Genomic DNA, 24,885 nt, shown 5'->3' on the forward strand with positions numbered 1-24,885 from the left:
AAATGGATATCTTTCCATTCATATTGTTGCTATTTCAATTTACGAAACTAACTATTCTAAATATTTAATACCTTAACTAAACTTGTTGTCATAAGTCAATTTTGTAAAAAACACATGTAAACGCAGTAAACGAAACACCATCGGACGACGGTAACAGTGATTTCATTTTTAAATTAATTCTTATTTTTCTCTGTCCGGAAAAAAACAATGGTAAAATTGCAGTATAATTAATAGTCCAGAAATCGCGAAGAAAAATAATTGATAGCAAACATACAACGAAGTAGAATAAAATTCTCTATCGCCTTTTAACGTGTGGAAACTGTTGAGTGGATTTCTACCAGTATTTTGTTTAATTTTCGATTTTTGAGCGATTATCGAGACTTTCCGAATGACCGTCTCCTCATGTAAGCATATTTTCTTGGGTAAAGATAGGGATACGTTACAACAGAACACCGACCACTCTAATTTTTTTTTTTTTTTTTTTTTTTTAGGGGTAATCGAGGTCGCTGACAACGAATCTGATAATCAAACCCGGGGCAAGTTTACCGTTTGCATGGTATTAACCCCTGAACCCACGAACTACTTTCCGCCATTTTACAGCGTAAACGGCGGTTGTTGAATGTGCCTTCACGTAGAGAAACTGCCTTTTCACATGGCGTACGAATCTTTGGTGTAACATTTAAACTTATACGAAAGAGAAGAAAAGCACTCCAAGCGGGGGTGGGGGTAATGTCGAACCCCCCCTTTTTTTTTCAGAACAGAATTAAAATTCTTTTTTTTTTTTTTTTTATCATTGGCGGACAATTTAAAATTCGGTATTTTTTTAGATTAGGTCCACCTCCACAATTTTCTTTTAAATGACGACTTTTATAGGTTTTTGACTACGCTGAATACGGAGATCGCATTGAAATTTTGCAGAAATAAGTAGTTATCAAGATATAAAAATTTGTATTATGCATTGTATTCTTTGGCGGCCATCTTTGTTACGCGCGTAGATTTGTTTATGGCGCGCGCACGCACGTAAAAAAGATGGCCGCCAAAAGAATACAATGCATAATACAAATTTTTATATCTCGATAACTACTTATTTCTGCAAAATTTCAATGCAATTTCCGTATTCAGCATAGTCGAAAACCAATATAAGTCGTCATTTAAAAGAAAATTGTGGAGGTGGGCCTAATCTAAAAATTTACCTAAAATTCGAAGAAAAAAATTGTCTAAAACAAAATTAAAACAAAGATACACTATTGTACTTTTTGGGGGGATTTTCCAACTAGCCAGTCTGGTCTGCTAAAGTCACCCAGAAGTGGCTACTGTAGCCGAAACAATTTAACCAAACAAATAAAAAGCGGTTGTTAACAAAGCAACATGTCGGGATATGTACATCGAGGAGGCATGAGTTTATCAGAGCACGTTCCATTAAAATACTTGTGAAATAGGCAGAGGGACGCAACATTACGGTGACGAGACAGGGGTTGGAGCCTAATTGACAAAGTGGGACCTATTTTCAGCCCATTCCACTACAGTCTTTCAGTTCTGGAATATGCAAATTCTTTTTAAAGAAGAAACAATATTTAAGGCAGATCATTGACAGTAAAGGAAGAAAACCAGACTCAGAAAGAAAAACGGTTTAAACGTTGTCTTAAGGAGAATTGCTTCCTATCACCCTGGAAAATCTCATCAGTATACCTTGTATTTAAGAATTCAAGTGATTGCTTATCTCTCTCTCAATACAGGCCAATAAGTCTCCTGTGCGTCATGAGTAAGTTGCTGGAATCTGTGTTAGAGAAGTAATCAACCATCTCAGCAAAAATAACCTTCTTAGTGACATGCAATATGGTTTCCGTTCTGATAGATCTACAGCAGATGTGCTTACAGTTATATCTCATAGGATTAGCGAATCTCTCAACAGAGGTTACCTTTCTAGTGTAATTGCTCTTGACATATTAAAGGCCTTTGATAGAGTATGGCATAAAGGTTTACTTCACAAAATCTCCAGCTACGGTATAACTGGAAATGTTTTCTCAATCATTAAATCATTTCTCTCCGATAGGCTCATAAGAGTAGTGGTAGATGGTCAAAAATCGGAGGCCTGCAATATAAATGCTGGAGTCCCTCAGGGGTCAATCCTGGGCCCAACTCTCTTCCTGATCTACATCAATGACCTCCCTAAACACATACTTAAATCATTCGTTGACATCTATGCTGATGACACGACCATCTATGGCAACACATCAAAGGCTGTAAATGACAAAGTTCTCTCTGATTCTCTCTCCTCTGATCTCGAGCGCGTGGTTCAGTGGGGGAAGATGTGGCTAGTTACCTTTAATGCATCCAAAACCAAACTCCTATCCTTACATCATCAACGCTCTGATCCCCAGCTGGCATCAATTATGATGGATGGCTCTCGTCTGGGTGAGGCCCCGTGTTTTGACAAGCTTCTGGGTTTGACCTTTACTCCTGATCTGAAATGGAACACGTACATCAAGTCTGTTGCCAAGGTCGCTGGAAAGATGGTGGGATCCTTCTACCGCTCCAGAAGATATCTCACTACTGATGCAATTCTCTATCTAGATAAAAGCCAAGTACGTCCAAGGATGGAATACTGTTGCCATATCTGGGCAGGAGCTGCCAAAAACAGCCTATCATGCCTTGACAGAGTACAAAATAGACTTTGTGGTTTAGTGGGGGATGCCCTTTTCTCTACCCTGCAACCCCTCTCCCACAGAAGAGACGTTGCAAGCCTATCCTTGTTTTATCGTTATTTTCATGGCAGGTGCTCGTCTGAACTCCAATCCCTGGTCCCCCCTCGCCAATCTTTCACGAAAAACACCCGTCTAGCTGAATCCACTGTGAAAAATTTCCCCCACTCTATATCTGTGCCTAAATCAAAACGCGGATTTCATGAACAAAGCTTCTTTCTTAGAACTGCATGCCTGTGGAACTCTGTTCCGTCTGCCTGCTTCCCTCCGGACTACAACTTGGATGTCTTCAAGTCTAATGTTAACAAATTCCTAATGAACCGCCCCCTTAAGTAAACACTTCATCAAATCTCCTCACTAACGTAATATACTTGCAATAACCCTTATCCCTGAGTGGCTTCCGGGCCTTGATAAGTGGTGATCTCTGTGTAAAAAAAAAAAAAAAAAAAAAAAAATTCCCTTTTCTGCAGGATCATATAAAAAACTATATGTAGAATCTTTATATGATTTTGATTCTAGAAAATGTCTACAATTTAATACAATGTATTCGACATCAATATATATAAAAGACAAAACAGCCGCGCATCGTTTTTGTATGTCCACCAAGGGTTTTTTGTTGCCGGGGTTCTCAGGTGGGGGGGGGGTACTATATTTTACAACTTTTTATATACTCACTAGATTATAATATCTACGATTTGCAAAGGAACATCATCTTTAGATTTATTTTGATCGACTTTTATAAAATTCATGCTATTCCATCCTCTTGCGTGTTTGTTCGTGTATTTCGTATAAAAGCGAAACTGAATTGAAAGCGAAGGCACCTTACCAGCCTTTTGTGCCGGGACGTCCAGAAAGCAATCAGCTTTGATCAGTGTCGGGGAAACCCCTCATATCAGACAATTGCTATTCATTTGGACACTCCCATTTTGTGGGGAGCTGGTTTTCCCCAACATCGTGGGGAAACAAACAAATGAATGAAACAGTGGAAAGCTGAACTGGCCTCCAGCCAACTTTTTGATTGACATTGATAAATTTCAACGCTTTTCACTTCTTATGGCTTTGTAGCGTAAAAGTTCACGTTTTCTTTCACTTTCTTTTCCACCTTTGGGTCCGTCATGGGTTTGAAACACTTTTTTTTTCTTTTACACCTACAAACACCCGGGCAATGCTGGGTATCCCCGCTAGTTTTCTATATATATAAAAGGCAAAATGGGCGCGAATGTTTGTGTATGTCCGCCAAATGCTTTTCGCATCAGGCTTCTTGCGTCAGTTAGATTCAGGGAGAAGTTTTCGCATACTTCCCAGATTGTAATATCTCACATTCACAAACGAACATTCTTTCTTTCTTTCCTTTTTTTTTTTGATTGAGTTAAACAAAATTCCCATCATGACATTGTCTCGGATGTTTGTTTTTTCGTATAAAATGAAACTATTTGAAAAAGCAGCAAAGCATTTCTTGGCCTGAGGGCCGGTATTTCTGATGCTTCACTTGAGTTAATTGGTACTCGGTCAATGTAGGGGGAAACCCTTCATACTGAGACAATTACTACATACTGCCAGAGTGCCCCCTTTTTTGGGGGGAACTGATTTTCCCCCACATTAAAAACAACCTTGTGTCTAATTTGCTTTCGTGGGGAAACAAATAAATACCTTGACAAAAAGCAAGAAGCTTAAGTGGCTCCTGGCCAGGTTTAAAAGCAACATTCATTTCTGCGCATGCATGGCGACTCCTATAATTCTTAAGTTAATTACCAACTCATTGAATTCACTATTCTCTTTGGCCTAAGTTTTCGAGTTCGATCCCACCTCTCTCTCTATCTTTTTAAAATTTTTTTATTTAGTCCTTGTGCCAATATCCTACAACCCGGGCAACACTGGGTACTCCCTGCTAGTCTATTATATAAATTTCACCTGTCTGTTTAAATGTATGTATGTATGTATGTTTGTTTGTATGTCTGTCTAAAACTTTTATCAGCGGCATTGGACCGGGGTGAAACCGGTACAATCTGTCTTGGTTGAATAATATGGGAAAATTAGAAAAAATCTGTCAATTATTTCCTTTGCGCCAACATATCAGACATTTTTTTTTTTTTTCAATTTTTAAAGTTTAAAGATTTAAACAGGTTTATTTATGCCATTTTTTGGTTTGTTTTCCCTTTTTTTATTTTTTCATCACGTTTGCTGTTATGTTTTTCTGATTTTTTTTAAAAGAAGTTTTAACATTTAAACAAGTTTATTTATGCGATTTTTTTCTGTGTTCGCTTACTCTTTATTTTCCATCACATTCACTGTTTTGATTTACCCCCCCCCCCACACACATCTGGGCAACACTGAGTACCTCTGCTAGTCTATAATATAAATATCAAACGCCTGTTAGTGTGTGTGTATGTTTGTATGTCTCACTAAAACATGACACGTGCACTGGACCGGGTTGAGACTAATACTATCTGAAAGAGCTATCCCTTGGCCGCATATGTGAAAATTAGAAAAAATTGTCAATTATTTTGTATAGAAATAAAGTTTTAAACGAAGGAAGGGTTAGTAAAATTCTTTCATTCTAAACAACTTCAAAGACTGCGTAGTGCGCATGCATCAAGCATTATTGGCTTAAATAAAAGAATTTCCAATGATATTTCGCCATCAGCTCTGTGGGCCAGTGGATAAGGCAAACCGCCTTATCCACTGGCCCACAGAGCTGATAATGTGTGTTTGTGTATGTCTGCTAAAAACTTGTCATCTGCATTGGACCAGAACGAAACTGGTACCATCATAAAAGGGCAATACCCTGGACGCATAATATGTAAAAATTAGAAAAAAAAGTGGGGGTCAACTGGACCACTTTTTGGAAGGAAAAGGTCTGTTTTTGGCATCTCTTTTTTCACGAATCATGCATGTGTATTAAACTATGTTTAAAACACTTATTTTGCAACGTTATGATGCCATACGCACTCATGGCCGGCAAAATAGTTTGTCCGTAAGTTTTTGACTTCTTCCTCTCTTTCGCATTTCACGTTGAAGCCAGGCCACTGCGGCTCATTTTTATTTTTTTGAGTTGCAGAGGCACTTCCATCTGTTTTGTTTGAAAGAAAATTTGTTTTGATTTATTTGGGGGTGGGGGCAGGTTCCAGTGCATGGCAAAAATTTCAGTTTCTTTCGAGTATTTTAAAGGGCTGAGAGGGGACAATTTCAGATTTGCATAGAATTTTATTCATAATCATTACATCTTAAGTAAAATTCCTTGAATTTCATTTTCTTTTTGAAACCTCTTAAGCTAAAGACATAAATTTTAATATTTTCTTGAATCAAAATCATGAAATGAATTTTGATTATATTTAGAATAAGGATTCTAAGCATAAGGTTTAGTATAATTATATTTTGATTTTATTTTTCATAAGAGGACATAAGTGTTTCCAAACTATTTTTGAAATTAATTTTACCTGTTCTGTGATGTGTATTTTTTTACTTGGTTATTTTATTTGTGGAATCTTGTTTTGCATATTATTATAATTTCAGTTATCAGTTATGTCAAATTATTATAATTATATATTATATATTTTTATAATTATATATTATATATTTTTATAATTATATATTATATATTTTTATAATTATATTTTATATATTTTTATAATTATATATTATATATTTTTATAATTATATATTATATATTTTATTATAATTTCAGTTATCAGTTATGTCAAAAACAATAAAACGGAAACAACTGGAGGAATGGTTACAGGATGTTGATGAGTTTGAAAAGCCCAAAATTCTACTTGAACAGTACCCAACAACTCCACATATCGCAGGTAAGATGATAAACATGATTTACTCGTGGACAACTTTTTGCCGTTTTTTTCTTGTATTCTTTTAATGTCACTTTTCTCTTGTTCAAGGTTTTTGATATTTCGCAAGCAGTGTAAAACGATGAAGTGAAAATGTGAGCAAAAATATATTTAAAAGTTATCAAAGTCATATCATTAGCGCACAGAGCAGGTGCTAGTATGATTGCAAGATTAATGAGTGGATCGAGTAAGTTTTAGAAACTTCTGGCAATACTAACATCAGAGCATTACCACTGTCGATTAAGGGTGGAGTCTATTAGGCATGCATATGCAGTATAATGATGTATGGAAGAGAAACCAATAAGTGTTGAGGATATGTGTTGCATGGAGAGAAGTGATATGAAAATGGTACGATGGATGTTTAATATGAACTTTAAGAAATTCAGATGAGCTTGGAGGAAGACTTTATCTGGACAGTATAGGGAAATGTGTGCAGAACAGTAGACTTTGATGGTTTGGTCACGTTGAAAGAATTCTTGGATTAGTAGATGTACAACAATTGAGATAGCAGAGTCAGTCCAGAGGGGAAACCAAGGAAAACATGGGAGGAACTGATAAGTTGAGAGAAAAAATGAAAAGAGCTTAGTGTTATATCCTTAATTATAAATATATATATATATATATATATATATATATATATATATATATAACATATATATATATATATATATATATATATAAAACATATATATATATATTCTATATATATAACATATATATATATTCTATAGGCTAACTAGAAATCCTCAACATATATAAAAACAAGAAGCAACCACAGAATTCGCGCATAAGCCTGACGAATCCTATAGTGGATGAAACGCAGAATATTCAGTGTAGCTTAATCGCCATATATATTTTGTAAATTACTATATATATATATATATATATATATATATTATATCCCTACTTTAAATAAGAATACAGCAAGAAACACGGGGTTATGGGTGAAAGACAAAGGGGTTTATTTACAAGGGAATACATGTGACATAAGAGTTACTCGACATATTTTCTTATTCTCTTCCTGTCGTTTTTCCTTCTTTCTCAGTCACGTAAGAGGGTCAATATATCTATAGTTCATTTCATATATGAAGGGATGTTAGGTTATTCCATTACATCACTTAGTTTGGAAGTCTATTTCTAAAATCCGTCCAACACATGTGAGCATAATGGGCATTAAACTGATGATGATGATGATACCAACCTTTGCTTTCGCAAGGCAGCTGTCTCCAAATTTCATGTACTGTCTTATCTAATAATTTGGCTCCAAATTTTCCTATCAACCTTTCTATCATTCAACATATCAGTGGTTCTGGAATGGTTTATCCAGAAGCATGAATGCTCACATAACCAGTGTAACTGATTTGGATCCTTAGGATCACTTCTATTCTGTTTCAGCAAATCCTCCAGTTAGTTATGGGCAAAGAGACCAGATTGTTATTTCGGAGGCAGTTTTAGATTTTGATTGGCTAAACAAATATCAATCTGTAAAACGATGGAGCAGTTTACTGTCGAAGAAAAGAAGACAATAAAATAATATTCTTTTATTTTTTGCAGACTGTTATCCTCATCTTTATAGTTGTTGTTTCATGTTTCGGCCAACTATTCCTTTGGCCTTCATCAGGTTGTTAACCATGACGGGATAGGAATGCTGAGTCTCTTAACTGTATCCTCAGCAATTACTGCCTTCCATAGTTGTTGTTGTCTCCTCATGTTTTGGTCAACTAAGCCTTTGGCCGGCTTAGGGTAGGGTTGAAACCGATATCTTCAGACAATGCTCACCTGGAATTGTAGAGATTCAACGTCTCTATCCACTTTGTCACAAGCCCCGTTGGGCAATCAAGGTTGAATTTTTTGGTCGTATAAATCAAAGTTTTTCGTTCTTATCTGGTCTGTCGGGTCCATACCGAATGGTATATTCTTTAATTATTGGAATGCTTTGAGATGAGTAATTTGTATATTTATTTATTAACCGAGACGCAGACTTTCCTATCCCATTGTGGTTAACCACCTGACAAAGGCCAGAGGAATAGTTGACAGAAATGTGAAATGTTATGAAGATGTGTTAGAATTTAATTTTTTCATCTAACCTTCTTTCTTTAAAGAAGAAAAGAAAGAAAGATGGAAGAATTAAATTCTGACCCCCCCCCCACCCTCTATGCAAGTAGTTGTAGACTGCTACTGATAGTTTGTGGCTGTTTCTTTGTTGACGATTGGTTGAGTGATTTGTTGCTTGCCGATTTAAGCGAAAATGGGAGTAAAAAAAAGGCAGTTATTATTATTTTTTCTCTCTCCGCTTTCAATTTATTTTTTTCTCTTTAAATAAAAATTTATAATTATTTCAAGTGGTTTTTACTTCCTCTTCTTCCTCCTTGTCTTACTTGTAAATGGTCATATTTAATTGGTTTTTACAGGTTCTAGTATTTAAATACATCTAATTTGGCTGTTACTAATTTAAATTCAGACAGATGAGCAGGACAGTCTGCAAATAAGTAAATAAATATACAAATTACACACCTCAAAGAATTCCAATAATAGCATATTCTTTTGTTATTTTTGGAATTTGATTTTGATGTCATTCAATAGAAAATGAACAGAATAGTTCGTTAGGATTTGGTGAACAAATAGAATCGGAAAGTAAACTGGATTTTGAGCACTATCATCTTTTGATTTTAAAAAACCCTAACCCTAACCCTACCCCCCCCTAAGCATCATCACTTATCAAGGCCCAAAGACCGCTCGAGGATAAGGGTTAAGAGTGTACAGTAGTCAATTGAACAATATAGTAATTGTTAGTAATGGAAATTTGGTAAATTTGTTAACTTAAGTGGAACAGCTCATGAAGAACTTGTTTACGATGGACTTGAAGACAACCATATTGTAGTTATCTGGAAAGCAGGAAAATGGAAGACAATTCCACAGGCGTGATGTTCTAAGAAAGAAGTTTTGTTCATGGAATCTACATTTAGGTTTAGTCACAGATAAAGAGGGGGAAGATCTGGATTTGGAAGATCATTAATGTAAATCAGAAAGAGAGTTGGGCCCAGGATGGACCCCTGAGGGACTCCAGCATTAATACTGTGAGTTTCTGATTTCTGCCCATCAACTACTACTCTTATGAACCTATCAGAAAGAAATGATTTAATAATTGAGAAGACATTTCCAGCTATACCATAGCTAGAGATCTTGTGAAGTAAACCTTTAGGCCATACCCTATCAAAGGCCTTTGATATATCAAGAGCAATTACTCTAGAAAGGTTGCCTCTGTCGAGCGATTCGCTAATCCAATGAGATATAACTGTAAGCACATCTGCTGTAGATCTAGCAGAACGGAAACCATATTGGGTGCCACTAAGAAGGTTATTTTTGCTGAGATGGTTGATTACTTCTCTATTTAACACAGATTCCAGCAACTTACTCATGACGCACAGGAGACTTATTGGCCTGTACTGAGAGGGAGATGAGCGATCACCTGAATTCTTATATACAGAGCATACTGATGAGATTTTCCAGGGTGATGGGAAGCAATTCTCCTTAAGACAACGTTTAAACAGTTTTGTAAGTATGGGCACTAGTTCTGGTTGAAGTTTTTTGAGTACTATAATTGGAATACCATCAGGGCCAGTTGTTTTACTGGAATCAAGATTTTTGATTAGCTTGGCAACATCACAAACATATTTGTGATAAGTGATATAGATTAGAAAACAGACAAATGACAAAATGAAAGGCGGAAAAAGTAAGGAATTCGTGCAGCATATGCATCACTCTATGGATTTGAAATTAAAAAAAAACCCAACAAAATTTAATGATGGTTTAAAATTAAGTATGGAGGCCTGGATAGAACTAAGTAAACTATATTTAACCATGTATTTTTAATGTTTGATCTTATTAAGTGAAGGGTTTAATTCTTTTTCATAAGCGATATCTCTCTATATATATATTTGTTGCCTACATAAACCCAAAGTTAAGCAACAATAAGACTGGCTAATACCAGGTGGGTGATCATTTTGGGAATGCTAGGCATTGTATGTGTTGAAACAACTCCTGCATCTAGTATCACAGTTGATCTACCATAGATGAATCAACAAGAAATTACTGAAAGAAGTTATTGTATTTTTTTTAGCAAAATGCACAGTTATTTATTGATTTTTTTTTCTTCATTGGTATCGATTTTTCAAAGCATTTCCTATTTAATGGTATATTAGCAATATTGGGCTCACTGAAAGAACATTAATTATTTATTTTTCAAAGATTTAAAAGTAGTGTTTTCTGAAAAAAAAAAAAAATGAAAATATATAATTTTTTTTTTTTGGGAACCTGAAAGATAATTATTATTATTAACATACTCACTTCAAAACACAAAAGATGAAAAATGAAACACATTCAAAATTCGGATTTTCAACCTTAAAATCTGATATATGCAGTTTTTTTGTTTATTAGTTTTGTGTACAAACCTCACCCTCCCCACAATACAATATATTTTTTTCAGTTTTGGCTGATTATTTTAAGCATATTTGTACCCACAAATAAAGAAGGGGGGTTGTAGGTAAAAAAAAATATATATATAGATATCGATTATGAAAAAAAGTACATCATTATAAAGTTCATTCTTCACTTAATAATTGATTGGATAATTACTTGATTTTTGGTAGATTTTTTAAGAGAGACTTTGTCAAAAAATACTGCCTCCTTTTGTTTTGTTTTTCTATTTAGAATTAATGAAATCATGGGGAAATGATTTATTTCAGAGTTAAGACAAAAGTTATGTCCCTTAGAATAAACCAATACAAATTCCCTCAAAACAAAATTGGAACAAAAATTACTCTACTTGAAAACAAAGTAACATAAAAGTTAAATCCTTAAAACAAACTGATATCAAAGTTTAGACACTGCCAAAAATGGCCGAAAAATTAAGTTGTTGTTGTTTTTTAAAACGAAATTACATTTATTAAAATCCATTATTTCTTAGTAATTTTTTTTTTCCAGAAAGATAAAACCCTGAATTTTATCATATAGAAAGCAGAATAATGTAAAACTTTGTCTACTATTTTTAATTAAATTTTAAATGTTAAATTTTCCCCAAAAGTTAACAATTGACATTTTTTTATCTTGCGCAAAAATCGTATTTAAATAGTTAAAAAAAAAAAAAAAAAAAAAAAAAGGTTTTTGAAGGAATTAATTTGTTTATTTCTTGTCTAAGATTCAGTGTGATTTTCTATGAGAATATGTAAAAATATTATAATATAAGTACCTGGATTTCAAATAATTCCACTTATTCATATAGGCAACCAGTTACTTTGCTTCGATTGATACAATGTTTACATTTGTACTTGATAAAAAGCAGACTACAGAAGACCAAACAGGTAAAAAGAAACTTATTTTTCAGTGACGAAAATTTCAATGTATTATTAACGCAGAGGCTGGCCAGTACCAGATGGGTGACCATTTGTATGAGGTTGGTTTTTCATGTGTATGTGTGTGGGGGTCAGGCTCCCCAAAATGGGGGGGGGGGGCAATTTAAAGCAGAATAAAAAAAAATTATTTCAGCGCGTTTAGTCCACTGTAGTCGAAAGGCGGCAAACGTTTTCAAATGGGATCGAAAAAATGATGATATTTTAACACAAAGGGCATAATATTTATCGATTTTTTTTTTTTTTGTATCAATTCTTCAAAGCATTCCCTGTTTAATAATGGTCATACATTATTCGGCTCGCTAAAAAAAAATTGTTAATTTATTTATCAAAGATTTTAAAATGGCTTTTTCCGTTTAAATATTAAAAATTTTTTTTTTGTTTTGCTTAACTTAAATTAATTATTTTACTTAACATATTCACTGAATTTCATGCTTCAAAACTCAAAAGCGGAATAATTAAACACAATCGAAGTTCTGATATTCAGACGTCAAAATAAGGTATGCAAACAATTTTTTTTTTTTTTAATCTATAATCTTGTCCCTTACAACAACACAACCTAGAATCCTATCTTCCAACGTAGACCCCTACTACCATGTCTCCTTCTTCAACATCAGAGGTCTACGTTCCAACCTTCCAGAGGTTGAAACCCAATTACAGGAGACGAAACCGGACATATTCTTTCTAAGCGAAACTGGAATAGGGCCGACCACTTCCCTAGATGAGTTCATAATTAACGGATACTCTAACTTAACAGCTAAATCTGACCCCCAAGATCGTCATTGGCATGGAATATGTGCCTACATTAAAGATGGCTTCCCGTGTGGCAGGGATATCTCTAGAGAAGATCCTAATTTACCCTATATGTGCTTCCAGGTTGCACTTGCTTGCACCACTGCATTTATATTTGCCCTCTATCAGCCCCATAACAGTGGAGTTACTATCTTTAAGAGTATATCTGAGAAAATAGACCAGATCCTGTCTGCACATCCCTCGGCTAACATCCACATCTGTGGTGACTTCAATGTCCATAACATGGAATGGCTGACCCACTCAAATAAGACAGATGATGAGGGGAGGTTTTGTCATGATTTTGCCATTGCTTATGACCTCACTCAGATTGTTCGCGAGCCCACCCGTGTGCCCGATACTACTGGTCAATATGCAAGCCTTCTAGACCTTTTTCTCTCGACTTCCCCTGAGCTATGTTCATGTTCTGTTCTTTCTCCTCTAGGATCCTCCGACCACTCCGTCGTATCAGTTAAGATAAAAATGAAATGTAATAAGTCCCCAGACGTACCCCTCCACCGTACTATATACCGATACTCCAGGGCTGACTGGGATAGCTTCCGTACATTCATATCTGATCTACCTCTGCATTCCATGTTTAAAAAGGATGTGTCCTCTATAGTATCAGACCTGACCGAATGGTTAATTGTAGGCATAGACTGATTCATACCATCTAAAAAGTTCCAACAAAAACCTACCAGCCAGCCAGGGTTCTCCCCAGAATGTGCTGCTGCCATCGCGCACAGAAATCTCTTTTTCCATAACTACCAACGTAATAGATGCACTGAGACTAAAGCTGCTTTCAGGACTGCCAGCAACCACTGTAAAAGAGTAATAAAAAATGCAAGAGAGCTATATGGCCAGTCTGTTAAATCCAAAGTAGCTGATCAGCGGCTTGGTTCTCACCAGTTTTGACAAATAACAAATAGGATCCTGAACAGAAGTGTGCGTTCTATACCAACCATTATCAATGGACCAGAGGTCATCTCATCAGCATCAGACAAGGCCAAACTATTTGCAAAGAACTTTGCAGCTAATTCCATCCTATGCGACGAAGGCCATCAACTCCCCATATTTCCTCCTATAACACAGAACACGCTAGGTAACATACAAATATCCGTGCATGAGGTCGCCAAGCTAATCAAGAACCTTGATTCCAGTAAAGCAGCTGGCCCTGATGGCGTCCTAATTATAGTGTTAAAAAAGCTTCAACCAGAAATTGCCCCCATACTTAGAAAACTGTTTAAGCGCTGCCTTAATAAGAAGTGCTCCCACTGATACTGGAAAGCCTCATCAGTATGTCCTGCATTTAAGAATTCAGGTGATAAGTCATCTCCCTCTCAGACCAATAAATCTCCTGTGTGTCATGAGTAAGTTGCTGGAATCCATATTAAATAGAGAAGTAGTCAACCACTTCAACAGAAATAACCTTCTTAGTGACACGCAATATGGTTTCCGTTCTGCAAGATCTACCGCAGATGTGTTAACGGTTATATCTCATAGGATTAGTGAATCTATTGACAAAGGCTTCCTATCTAGGGCAATTTCTCTTGACATATCAAAAGGCCTTCGACAAGGTATGGCATAAGGATCTACTTCACAAGATTTCCAGCTACGGTATAACTGGAAATGTTTTCTCTATCATTAAATCATTTCTCTCTGATAGGCTCATAAGAGTAGTGGTCGATGTATATTTCTAAATAGTTTTGACATCATAGAAGAAAGACTCTCTGATGCCCTAGCCATTCTCTCTAGGTACTACAAAAAGTGGTACTTAAATACAAACCCAAACAACTCTGGACAGAACACTCTCTTTTAGAAAACACATTACCAAATTGAAAGGCAAGCTGTCATCATGAAACAGCCTTCTCAGTAAGCTTCCCACCAGCAATTGGGGTGCCGACCCCAAAACATTGTGCCATTCCACAGCGGAGTATTGTGCCCCAGTATGGGCAAGATCATGCCGTGCCCATAAAATTGATGTAGAGCTGAACAAGGCATACCGGACCATAACTGCTGCTCTAAGACCAACTCCCTTGCCAGCTCTATACTGTATTCCATCACCAGAATAGAATGGTACAAACAGCTTAACGACCACAGGCACTCACTGTTTGGCCACCAATCAATGAGACAAAGACTAAAATCTCGCAGTAGCTTCATCAATATAGAGGAAATCGATCCCAGGCAAGTTGCCTCCTATAGGATGGAACGATGGCGAGACTATAACAGCAGGAATAAAAATGAAGCCCTACCAGACCCAAAAGAAACACTCCCCCAGGGTTCAAACTATGGTAGAAAAAACTGGGTGACTCTAAATAGAGCCAGAGCCAAAGTAGGCAAAACAAAAGACAATCTCCACAAGTGGGGCCTAGACACCTCACCTTTATGTCCATATGGAGAGGTACGAACGATGCACCACCTTAGGGAAAACTGCTGATTGGGTCGTCATTGCTCAAACCAAGACCTTAAGGAGGCAAACAACACCGCCATGCGATTGGTTAATTTCTATTGCGATAAGATATGATGATGAGTGGTCGATGGACAAAAATCAGAGGCCTGCAGTATTAATGCTGGAGTCACTCAAGGGTTCATCCTGGGCCCAACTCTCTTCCTGATCTACATCAATGATCTCCCTAAACACATAAATCATTCGTTGACATCTATGCTGATGACACGACCATCCACGGCAGCACATCAAAGGCTGTAAATGACAAAGTTCTCTCTGATTCTCTCTCCTCTGATCTCGAGCGCGTGGTTCAGTGGGGGAAGATGTGGCTGGTTACCCTTAATGCATCCAAAACCAAACTCCTATTCTTACATCATCAACGCTCTGATCCCCATCTGGCATCAATTGAAATGATGGCTCTCGTCTAGGAGAAGCCCCATGTTTTGACAAGCTCCTGATCTGAAATAGAACACGTACATCAAGTCTGTTGCCAAGGTTGCTGGAAAGATGGTGGGATCCTTCTACTGCTCCAGAAGATATCTCACTACTGATACAATTCTCTATCTATATAAAAGCCAAGTACATCCAAGGATGGAATACTGCTGCCATATCTGGGCAGGAGCTGCTAAAAACAGCCTATCCTGCCTTGACAGAGTACAAAATAGACTTTGTGGCTTAGTGGGGGATGTCCTTTTCTCTTTCCTGCAACCTCTCTCCCACAGAAGAGACGTTGCGAGCCTATCTTTGTTTTACCGTTATTTCCATAGCAGGTGCTCGTCTGAACTCCAATCTCTGGTCCCCGCTCGCCAATCTTTTATGAAAAACACCCGTCTAGCAGAATCCACTGTCCAAAGTTTTCCCCACTCTTTATGTGTGCCTAAATCAAAACGTAGATTCCATGAACAAAGCTTCTTTCTTAGAACTGCATGCCTGTGGAACTCTGTTCTGTCTGCCTGCTTCCCTCCGGACTACAACTTGGATGTCTTCAAGTCCAACGTAAACAAATTCCTGATGAACCACCCCCTTAAGTAAGACACTTTATTAAATCTTCACACTAACGTACAGTACTTGCAATAACCCTTATCCCTGAGAGGCTTCAGGGCCTTGATAAGTGATGACCACCCTGTAAAAAAAAAAAAAAAAAAAGAAGAAAACAATATGTTTTGTTCAGTTTCAGATGATTATTTTAAGCATATTTGGAACCCACTCAAAACAAGGAGGGGGTTGTAAGCAAAAATATATATATATAAATATATATAAATATCGTTTATGAAAAATAAGTACACTGTTATAAAGTTCATTCTTCTCTTAATAATCGCTGAAAATTTCGTATTGATTGGATAATTACCTGATTTTGGTAGATTTTTAAAAAGACGGCCCGTCAAAAAGTACTTACCCCCCCCCCCAGTTTTGGCGGTGCCTATCAAAGTTGCTATTATTATAGATTACCACCCCTTCCAAAAATGATCCTTTTCTAAAAAAAACTAGATGGAAAAAAGCAAAACAAAAACAATTTTAGAAATTAAACTAAACCACCCGTGACCCGTTGGGTCAGTACGTTATATTAGGTATGGAATTCATGTATGAGCGTGACACTTGTGGCATAAAGAAAATAGTTTTTTTTTACATAACAGAAGCATTTCTATGAAAGTATATTAAAATGAAAAAAGAATATAGATAGATTTCTATGAGTCGTTCTGTTTATTATAATTGTTATTTTTTTTAAAATTACAGTTACTGAATTATAAGTGGTTGGTCATACTTATAGGTAAATATGCACTGAACAGGTATCATAATCCTTATTATAGTTAAATTCAAATTTTGATATATCATCTTTTAAATGAAATTGTTAGTTGAAAGTACAGAATAATAAAAAAAAACACTCTCCACATGTTAATAATGGCTTTTTAAATAGAAAATGAAAATAAAATGTAACTTTTTTCATTTAATTTAAGCAAACATTCAGTACCCATTGTGTAAAGGAAAACACTATTTAATGTAATAGAAATGTGTGCATTTACCGATTCAGCTTTCCGTTTGGAAATGTAAGCAGACGACTTTAAAAAACATGGGAAGAAGAAAAAGAAATTTTTTTGTAATAACGCCCTCTAGTAAAAAGGTCTGCATTAGTTAAGGGGGATAACTCTATCCAGTTTTACATCGCTCTCTTTTTCTCTCTCTCACACATACACGTAACTATTTCTCGCGTACGTAACGAAAACAGAGGGAGTAGGAGTGTTGAAATCTATTAGAGGGAAAGTGAGAGGTGTTTTCTTTCCATAAATTGTATAGGGTAATATTTCATATTATTAATAGATTCATAGATAAATAGATTTTATAATATATATTATAATTATCTATGAATCAATGTATTATTTGTATATATAAATAACTATTTGATCAAATTAAATGAAATTGTTTGTATTAAAAGCGATATAAAAATTCCGGAATTGGAATAACGGATTGAAGACGTTGCTATTTACGCATGCGCAACCGGATGTTGAAAACCGGAAATCTGATTGCAAACATACAAGATCCATAGACTTTTAGTATTATATAGATAGATTTGCTATGTTTATCTTTAGGTTTCTATTTTTTATGATTACGTGTGATATTACAAATATTTTTTTTGTTTTTTTGCCAAGTTTTTAAAGTTGTTCACACGTAATTGCTTAAAAGAAAAATAGAATCTTTTTTTTGGAAATAGGTGGGTACAGTGATTATGAAAGGGTATTAATTTACGTAAAAGTTATCTCCCTTAGAAGAAACTGAACACAAATTACCTCCCTTAGAACTTTTCTAAACCCCTCCTGCAGTAGTGCACTAGTGCAGTATTTTAGCGATTATGTCTGTTTTATTTTAATTTTTAATTTTTTTTTTCACTTAATAGTCACCACGTATCAAGGCTCAAAGGTCACTCGAGGATAAGAAGGCCGTTTTTTTTTATACAAGGTCATTGTGCAGAGGAAGACAACTTCATTTTACTAAGAGATTCGTTAATTTTTTCATCTCATAATTTAGGACGCTAATACGAACGATATTTTATTAAATCAAAACATCAAAAAAAAAAAAAAAAGCTGCGACGAATTTTTATTTTAATCTCGAAAAGTTGATAAAATTAATAATACAAAATGTAGTCTTTACGCGACTATTAAGAGAATCGTTTTTGTTTTTATGTCACAGTTTTTTTTTCCGATTTATTTTATTTTTATTTATTTTTTTATTACATTTTCACCCCAAGCAAGGCACATTGCCACTTTGGTGTAGGGGGCTACTATCAGGGGCAACAACTACTGGAGTACTATCTAAGGATTTGGGCAGCAAGATGTCGGTTCACGTTACACTTGAATTTCTGCATGTCAGTACAGTTGGGGAAGCAGGGACCTGGAATGGAATTCCAGAGTCTTGCGGTTCTGGGGAAGAAACTACTGGAGTAGAAAGATCTTTTACATCTAGGGATCTCTACAGTGTAGGGGTGGGATTTAGCAGCCTGCCGGGTTTGTTGAGGGTGCTCACGTCGTGGGGGCACAAGTGATTGCAGTTCGTCAGAGCATTCACCATTAAAATACTTGTAGAACAGGCAGAGGGATGCAACATTTCGTCGATGGGACAGAGGCTGAAGCTTAGATGCCAGTTCAGGGCCTATCAGATTTGCGACTCTCTTTTGAACCTTGTCAAGGAGCGAGAGACTAGTAGCAGATGCACCAGCCCAAATGTGACAGCAATACTCCATACATGGGCGAATGGTGGCCTTATAGAGGTACAGGATACTTTCGGGTGTTAGTAGTTTTCTAGCACGGTAGAGAGAGCCCACCTTTCTTGCAGCGGCCCTGGCAATGCCTTCAATGTAATTGTTCCAACTCATGTTTCCTGTGAACGTGAGGCCAAGGAGTTTGAAAGACGTACTCTCAGATAAAGAGTCATTGGCCATTGCTATAGGTGGTAGAGAAGGTTTCTTGTAATTATTAAATGAAACTAGTTTAGTCTTGGCGGCATTGAACGTGACCATCCATTTTTGTCCCCATTCCACCACAGATTGGAGGTCTTCCTCTAGTGTTTCTGCCATTTCTTTAGATATGTGTTCATTTGTTTTCCTGTTGTGCCTGTTATAGAGTGTGGTGTCATCAGCATATATACCCATCTCAGAGGCAATTTTGTCGGGGAGGTCATTTATGAATATCAGGAACAACAGAGGTCCAAGGATAGACCCTTGGGGCATTCCCGCATTTATATGATATTGTTTAGATGTACAACCGTCGAGGACAACCTGGATTTTTCTCTTATCTAAGAAGGATTTAATTATGTTAAGTATTCTACCAGTGATACCATATAATCTAATTTTCCTGAGGAGACCCTCATGGCATACTCTGTCAAAAGCCTTAGATATATCTAGAGCTACAACTCTGCCCTCCCCCCCGCTTTGTCTAGTGAATAGTATATACGTTCAGAGATTACAGTTAGGATGTCTGCTGTGGAATGGGCTTGTCTAAATCCATATTGTTGGTCAGTCAGAAGTTTAGCATCTGTAAGGTGATGGACTAGAGCATGGTTAATTAAGGTCTCAAATATTTTGGCAAAAAGTGGGAGGAGGCTAATGGGGCGATAATTTAATGGGCCAGTTCTTTCGCCAGGATTCTTGAATACTGGTACCACAGAAGCAGTTTTCCAACAGCCCAGAAAGCAAGATTCATTAAGGCATTTGTTGTAGAGTTTGGAGCTACTTCTGCTGAGCACTTTTTTAATAGCACAGCTGGGATGAGATCGGGTCCACATGCTTTTGAAGTGTCAAGGTTTTTTATGATAGCATGCACCTGAGCAGGGGTGCTTTTTAAATTGTCTAGTGTGGCATCTGTCCGCATAAGAAATTCAGGTAGGGGGTGGTTGGAAGGGTCCAGTGTGGAGTTTGAGGCAAACCGACTGGCAAGCATGTTAGCCTTCTTGGTTGCTGAGCAAACAACCTCTTGATTGTTGGTTAGTGGGGGAATTGTTGATTGCCCATTATTTACTATACTATTGTAGAATTTCCAGAAGTCATGAGTTCCTAGTTTTTGTGCTTTGATGCGTTTTTTAGTGGTTTCCGTAAATTCTCTCTTAGCTATCGCTATTTCTTTTTTAACGTTACTTCTAGCTTCTATATACTTCTGTCTGTTTGAACTGGACATGTCGGTTAAATCTGCAGTATGCATGCTGCCTTTGAGCAATGGCAGTTGTGCAAGTAGAAGTAAACCATTGGAGAGAGTGGGGCTTGCTATAAAATTTCCGCATGGGAACATGTGCTTCAATTGCAGTTTTGAACCATTCAGTGGTCTCGTTTGCACACTGTTCAGCAGGAAGAGAAAAAATATTTCCCCATGGGGCATCTCTGATAAGATCTCTGGTGGCTTCCCAGTCAGCCTTTTTATAATATCTTGTTGTTTTGAGCACTGGCTCTTCAATTTTGGATCTAGAGTTTAGGGCGATTTCAACCATTATCACTGCGTGATCAGCGTTCCCAAGTGGGTTGTCGGCATTCGTTATACAATCATCGGGAACTGTGATCAAAAACAGATCTAGAAGTGATGCATGTTGTTCTTCCTGGTCAGGGAAATGGGTTGGGAGCGTAATAATTTGTGATAGGGAGTGAGATATAGAGAAGCTATGAGTTGTGCTGCCCGCTACATCTGTGTAAGTAGAGAATCCAAGCCAGTTTTTGTGGTCACATGTACTTGTGTGCTAGTGTCGAGGGAGAGTGCTTTGTTTATTATGGTGCAGTTACATTACACAAAATGAAAATGTAACGATAGTTGTATAGAAATTATTTTTAGGATGCTAAAACCAACAATATTTTTAGTCAAAACATTAAAAAAAGAAAACCGCAGCGTTTTTTTTTTTTGTTTTATGTAACAAAGTTGATAACCTTAAAAATAGAAAACGTAGTTTTTATGCGACTTTTAAGAGAATCGTTTCTGTTTTCATATCACAATTTACGATGCTAAAACCAACGATATTTTCATCAGATGAAAACATTTGAAAAAGAAAGTTGCGGCAACTTTTTCTTTTTTTTTGTTTCAACTACATTTTTATTAAAAAGTAAATATTATGGTGAGGTTTTCTAAAAAAATTAGTCTTTAAGCTTTAACCCCATAGAATGCAAACATTACAAAAGAAATGGAATTTTTACGACTACGTTTTTTGGGGGGGGGTGAGGAGGGAGTATTATTTGTTTGAATTAACAGATAAATGTTATGGTAAGATTTTTTTGTGAAAATAAAGGAAAATTCAATGATAGTTGGAAGAGGAAATTGTGATTTTAGCAAAAAACTCTTTAATAAAACAAGGATTTTTTAAAGCTGTGGCGACTTTGTTTTTTACTAACACCTGTTGAGAGATCATCAGCTGTAGATCTTGCAGAAAAGAAACCATATTGCATGTCACTAATTTATTTATGCTGAAGTGGTTGACCACTTTCCTGTTGATCACAGATTCCAGCAACTTATTCATAATGCACAGGAGACTGATTGGTCAGTACTGGAAGGGAAATGATCAATCTCTGGAATTTTTAAATGTGGGGCAGACTTATGAAGTTTTCCAGGGTATTGGGAAGCATTTCTCTTTCTGACAACATTCAAACAGCTTTGTAAGTATGGGAGCTTGTTCTGGTTGAAGCTTTTTGAACACTATGACTGAAATGCCGTTGGAGCCAGTTGCTTTACTGGAATCGAGGTTTTTGATAAGCTTGGCAACATCACTTACAGATATTTGTATGTCGCATAGTGTGTTTTTAGTCACAGGAGAAAATATAGGGGGTAGGCGGCCCTGATTGCAAAGGTTAGAATTTGTTGTGTTAAAATTTATTTTAATTTGTACAGCTATGTCATGACTTTCTTAGTTGTCTTCAATTAGCTGTTTAAATTTAAAGATATCTTATATATACTAGATGTACCTGGAATTGCCCGGTATTAAAAGAACGTTAAATTCTTTTTTAAAAAAATAAAAAAAACAGAAAGAATCTGAGACATGTGCATGCGAGTATTATGTTTTTCCTAAACAGTTCACTTCTTGTAAGTAAAAAAAAATACTCGATTTGAGATCGAAACCAAAACCTAAAGACAGTGAGTCAAGTATGATAACCATTAGCCCAGCTTGCCAGGATCTTTAAAAAGTGTTTTCAAACCTTGTGAAATAGTTGACAAACAGAAAAAAATCTGATGACCCCCCCCCCATGTACTAATTTTTCAATTTTGAACTCTTAGCAGGACTTTCTTCCTGATGAAAACCGAGTAAAAAGTTTTCCACATGTCTGAATACCCTATATACCAAATTTCAAATCTGTAGATCAAAAATTCGTTTATATAGGTTGAAGTGTCTTCAACTTTTATATATACTAGCAAGCCGCCCAGCGTTGCCTGGTCGTCAAATACGCATAAATATCATATTTTAACTCATGCTGATTTCTTATTTATTATAAACAGAAATACCGTAGGTATTAAACGTAACGTTAAATTCCTTTAAAATAACGAAAAGAAACTGAGACATGTCCATGCGAGTATTATGCTTTTTCAAAACAGTTCACTTCTTGTAAGTTAAAAAAGACAGCGAGCCAAGTACGATAAGCATTACGGCAACTTTACATGACTTTTAAAAAGTGTTTTCAAACCAACTCATACTTAACATAAAGAAGTTTCATGACTGCACATGCGCAATCGTGAAACAGTTGAAAACAGATAAAAATCCAGTGGCTTCCTGCTTACCAATTTTTCAATTTTAACCTCTTCTTCGGAATGAAAGTTTTCTACATTTCTGAATAACCAATATACCAAATTTCAAGTCTGTAGATTAAAAATTTGTTGAGTATATCGGTTGAAAAGTGTCCTCACACACTCAGTCTCACTTTTATAGAATATAAGATATATACATATATATATATATATATATATATATATAAAGGGGATTAGAATAATAGTCTAAAGAGCTAAGTGTATTTTAATGTAATAGTGAAATTACTAGTTTAATTAAAATACAGGAAATGCTCGTTGTAATTTAGATATATAATAAGCTCGATAGTTAAATGTCCTAGAGCTAATTCAATATTAAGTAATGTGATTTATAATTTAAAAGTTTTAAAATTTTTAAAATTTAAAAATCAAAATTTAATTAAATTAAAAATTAAATTAAAAATTACATATATATATATATATATGTATATATATATGTATATATATATATATATATATATATATATATATATATATGTATATATATATTAATGATGGGACGATTCTAATATTTTTTTCTGATTCTGATACAATTACCGATTCCGATGCTTTATAAATGTCTAAATATTTAACTATAAAATTGTTATTTTTGCCTGATTACCATAAAAACACGTGTGAAATATGCAGATATTTTCTCAAACGTAAAAAATACGTTTGTGGGAGATTATCTATAGGTTTTAGTTTTACTGGTATTTAAAAATCAATAAACCTTTATTGTCATCATCAGTAGTGGAAAATCAAATAAAAAAAAAAGACAAGTAACGGAATCGTTTTGGGCATTGGAAAATAGGTACAACTTTATCTGATTCCGATACTGATTCCAATACTCCCAAAATTTCCAATTTTTCCGATTTCGATTAATCGTCCCAACACTAATATATATATCTTGGTCTTTATTATAAATTGGAGTATGATTGAGTTTTTCCAATGCTAAGGGGAATAACTTTTATTTTTAAGCCAAGGGAAATAATTCATATTTATTACTTTTTATAAATAGAAAACAAACAAATTAAGTAAAAAAAAAAAATGACATTTTAAATATTTATAATAATAATATTAATAAGAAACCTCCACTCTAATAAAAACGAGCGTACAGGATGGAACGATAAATTTGTCGTCCTAAAAAAAACAACACTACAGCTTTATTTTAAAACTTTTATTAAAAAAATCAATTCAGGTAACTTGATTTTGGAGTAAAGCTTACATCTATTCAGTGTAGCCGCCGTCAGCCTCAAATCACCTTGATATGGGTCTGGAACTGGGAGCATATCTTTTCCACAAGCGCCGGTGGGAGCTTGGCGAATACTCGGCAGATAGTGACGATCAAGCTAACTTTGGTATTGCGGGAGGTCATGTAGGTGATGTTCTAGACATATACTCAAACAAAGAAGTCCAGTGAGTTCAGGTCGGGGGAGAGCATATAATAAAAACTAATGTGTATTTATTTGTATAGAAATAAATAAAAATCTGTATCATCACACAAAAGTTTTTGTACTGTATGAACCCATGCTAAACTTTATATAAATAGAGATGTAGCTCAAGGTTTGAAGTTTATTTTGTTTGTTTAACTTGCTATTCTTTTCCATAGCAAAAACACTATTGAACAGAACAGTTTGAGGAACTCGGACAAGCATTCGTTTTGACACTGACCACGAAAGTTAATATAAAATTAAATTAGATATAAGCATGATATTTTATTTTATTTTTAAAACACTCCATAACTATAAATTCATCTCTGTAACTTTGTTTCAGAATATTTGAGATGAAGATAGTTTGTATCATTTGAACTCCTGTTCTCATCTTGTTATAATCACAACATTTCACAAGATCCCTTGGTGCAATGAATCAAAGTGCAAAGTAATACTTATGCCTAAGCAACACTCTTCCAGAGGTTGAAGGTTCAATCCTTAATACCAGTGATACTAAGAATTATGAATTACTTAA

The 24,885-nt window shown here is 35.5% G+C and overlaps 1 protein-coding gene across 2 annotated transcripts in view; it reads left to right on the top strand.

The window, feature by feature from the left end:
* Positions 1-62: 62 nt before the first annotated feature.
* The window catches only part of LOC145291556 (rRNA N(6)-adenosine-methyltransferase METTL5-like), a 51,450-nt gene continuing 26,627 nt past the window's right edge, over positions 63-24,885 (top strand). Inside the window, exons 1-2 of one of the 2 annotated variants that reach the window (XM_080137617.1) lie at positions 63-150; positions 6,388-6,508. In XM_080137617.1, the coding sequence (XP_079993743.1) occupies positions 6,397-6,508 (112 nt within the window). In that variant the 5' untranslated portion in view covers positions 63-150; positions 6,388-6,396. Of the gene's footprint in view, positions 151-258; positions 405-6,387; positions 6,509-24,885 lie in introns of those variants that run through there. The other variant, XM_080137618.1, reaches the window with a different exon arrangement.

The sequence above is a fragment of the Euprymna scolopes genome, chromosome 12 (genome assembly GCF_053919585.1).
Source record: "Euprymna scolopes isolate OS-2025 chromosome 12, ASM5391958v1, whole genome shotgun sequence".
Classification (NCBI taxonomy): domain Eukaryota; kingdom Metazoa; phylum Mollusca; class Cephalopoda; order Sepiida; family Sepiolidae; genus Euprymna; species Euprymna scolopes.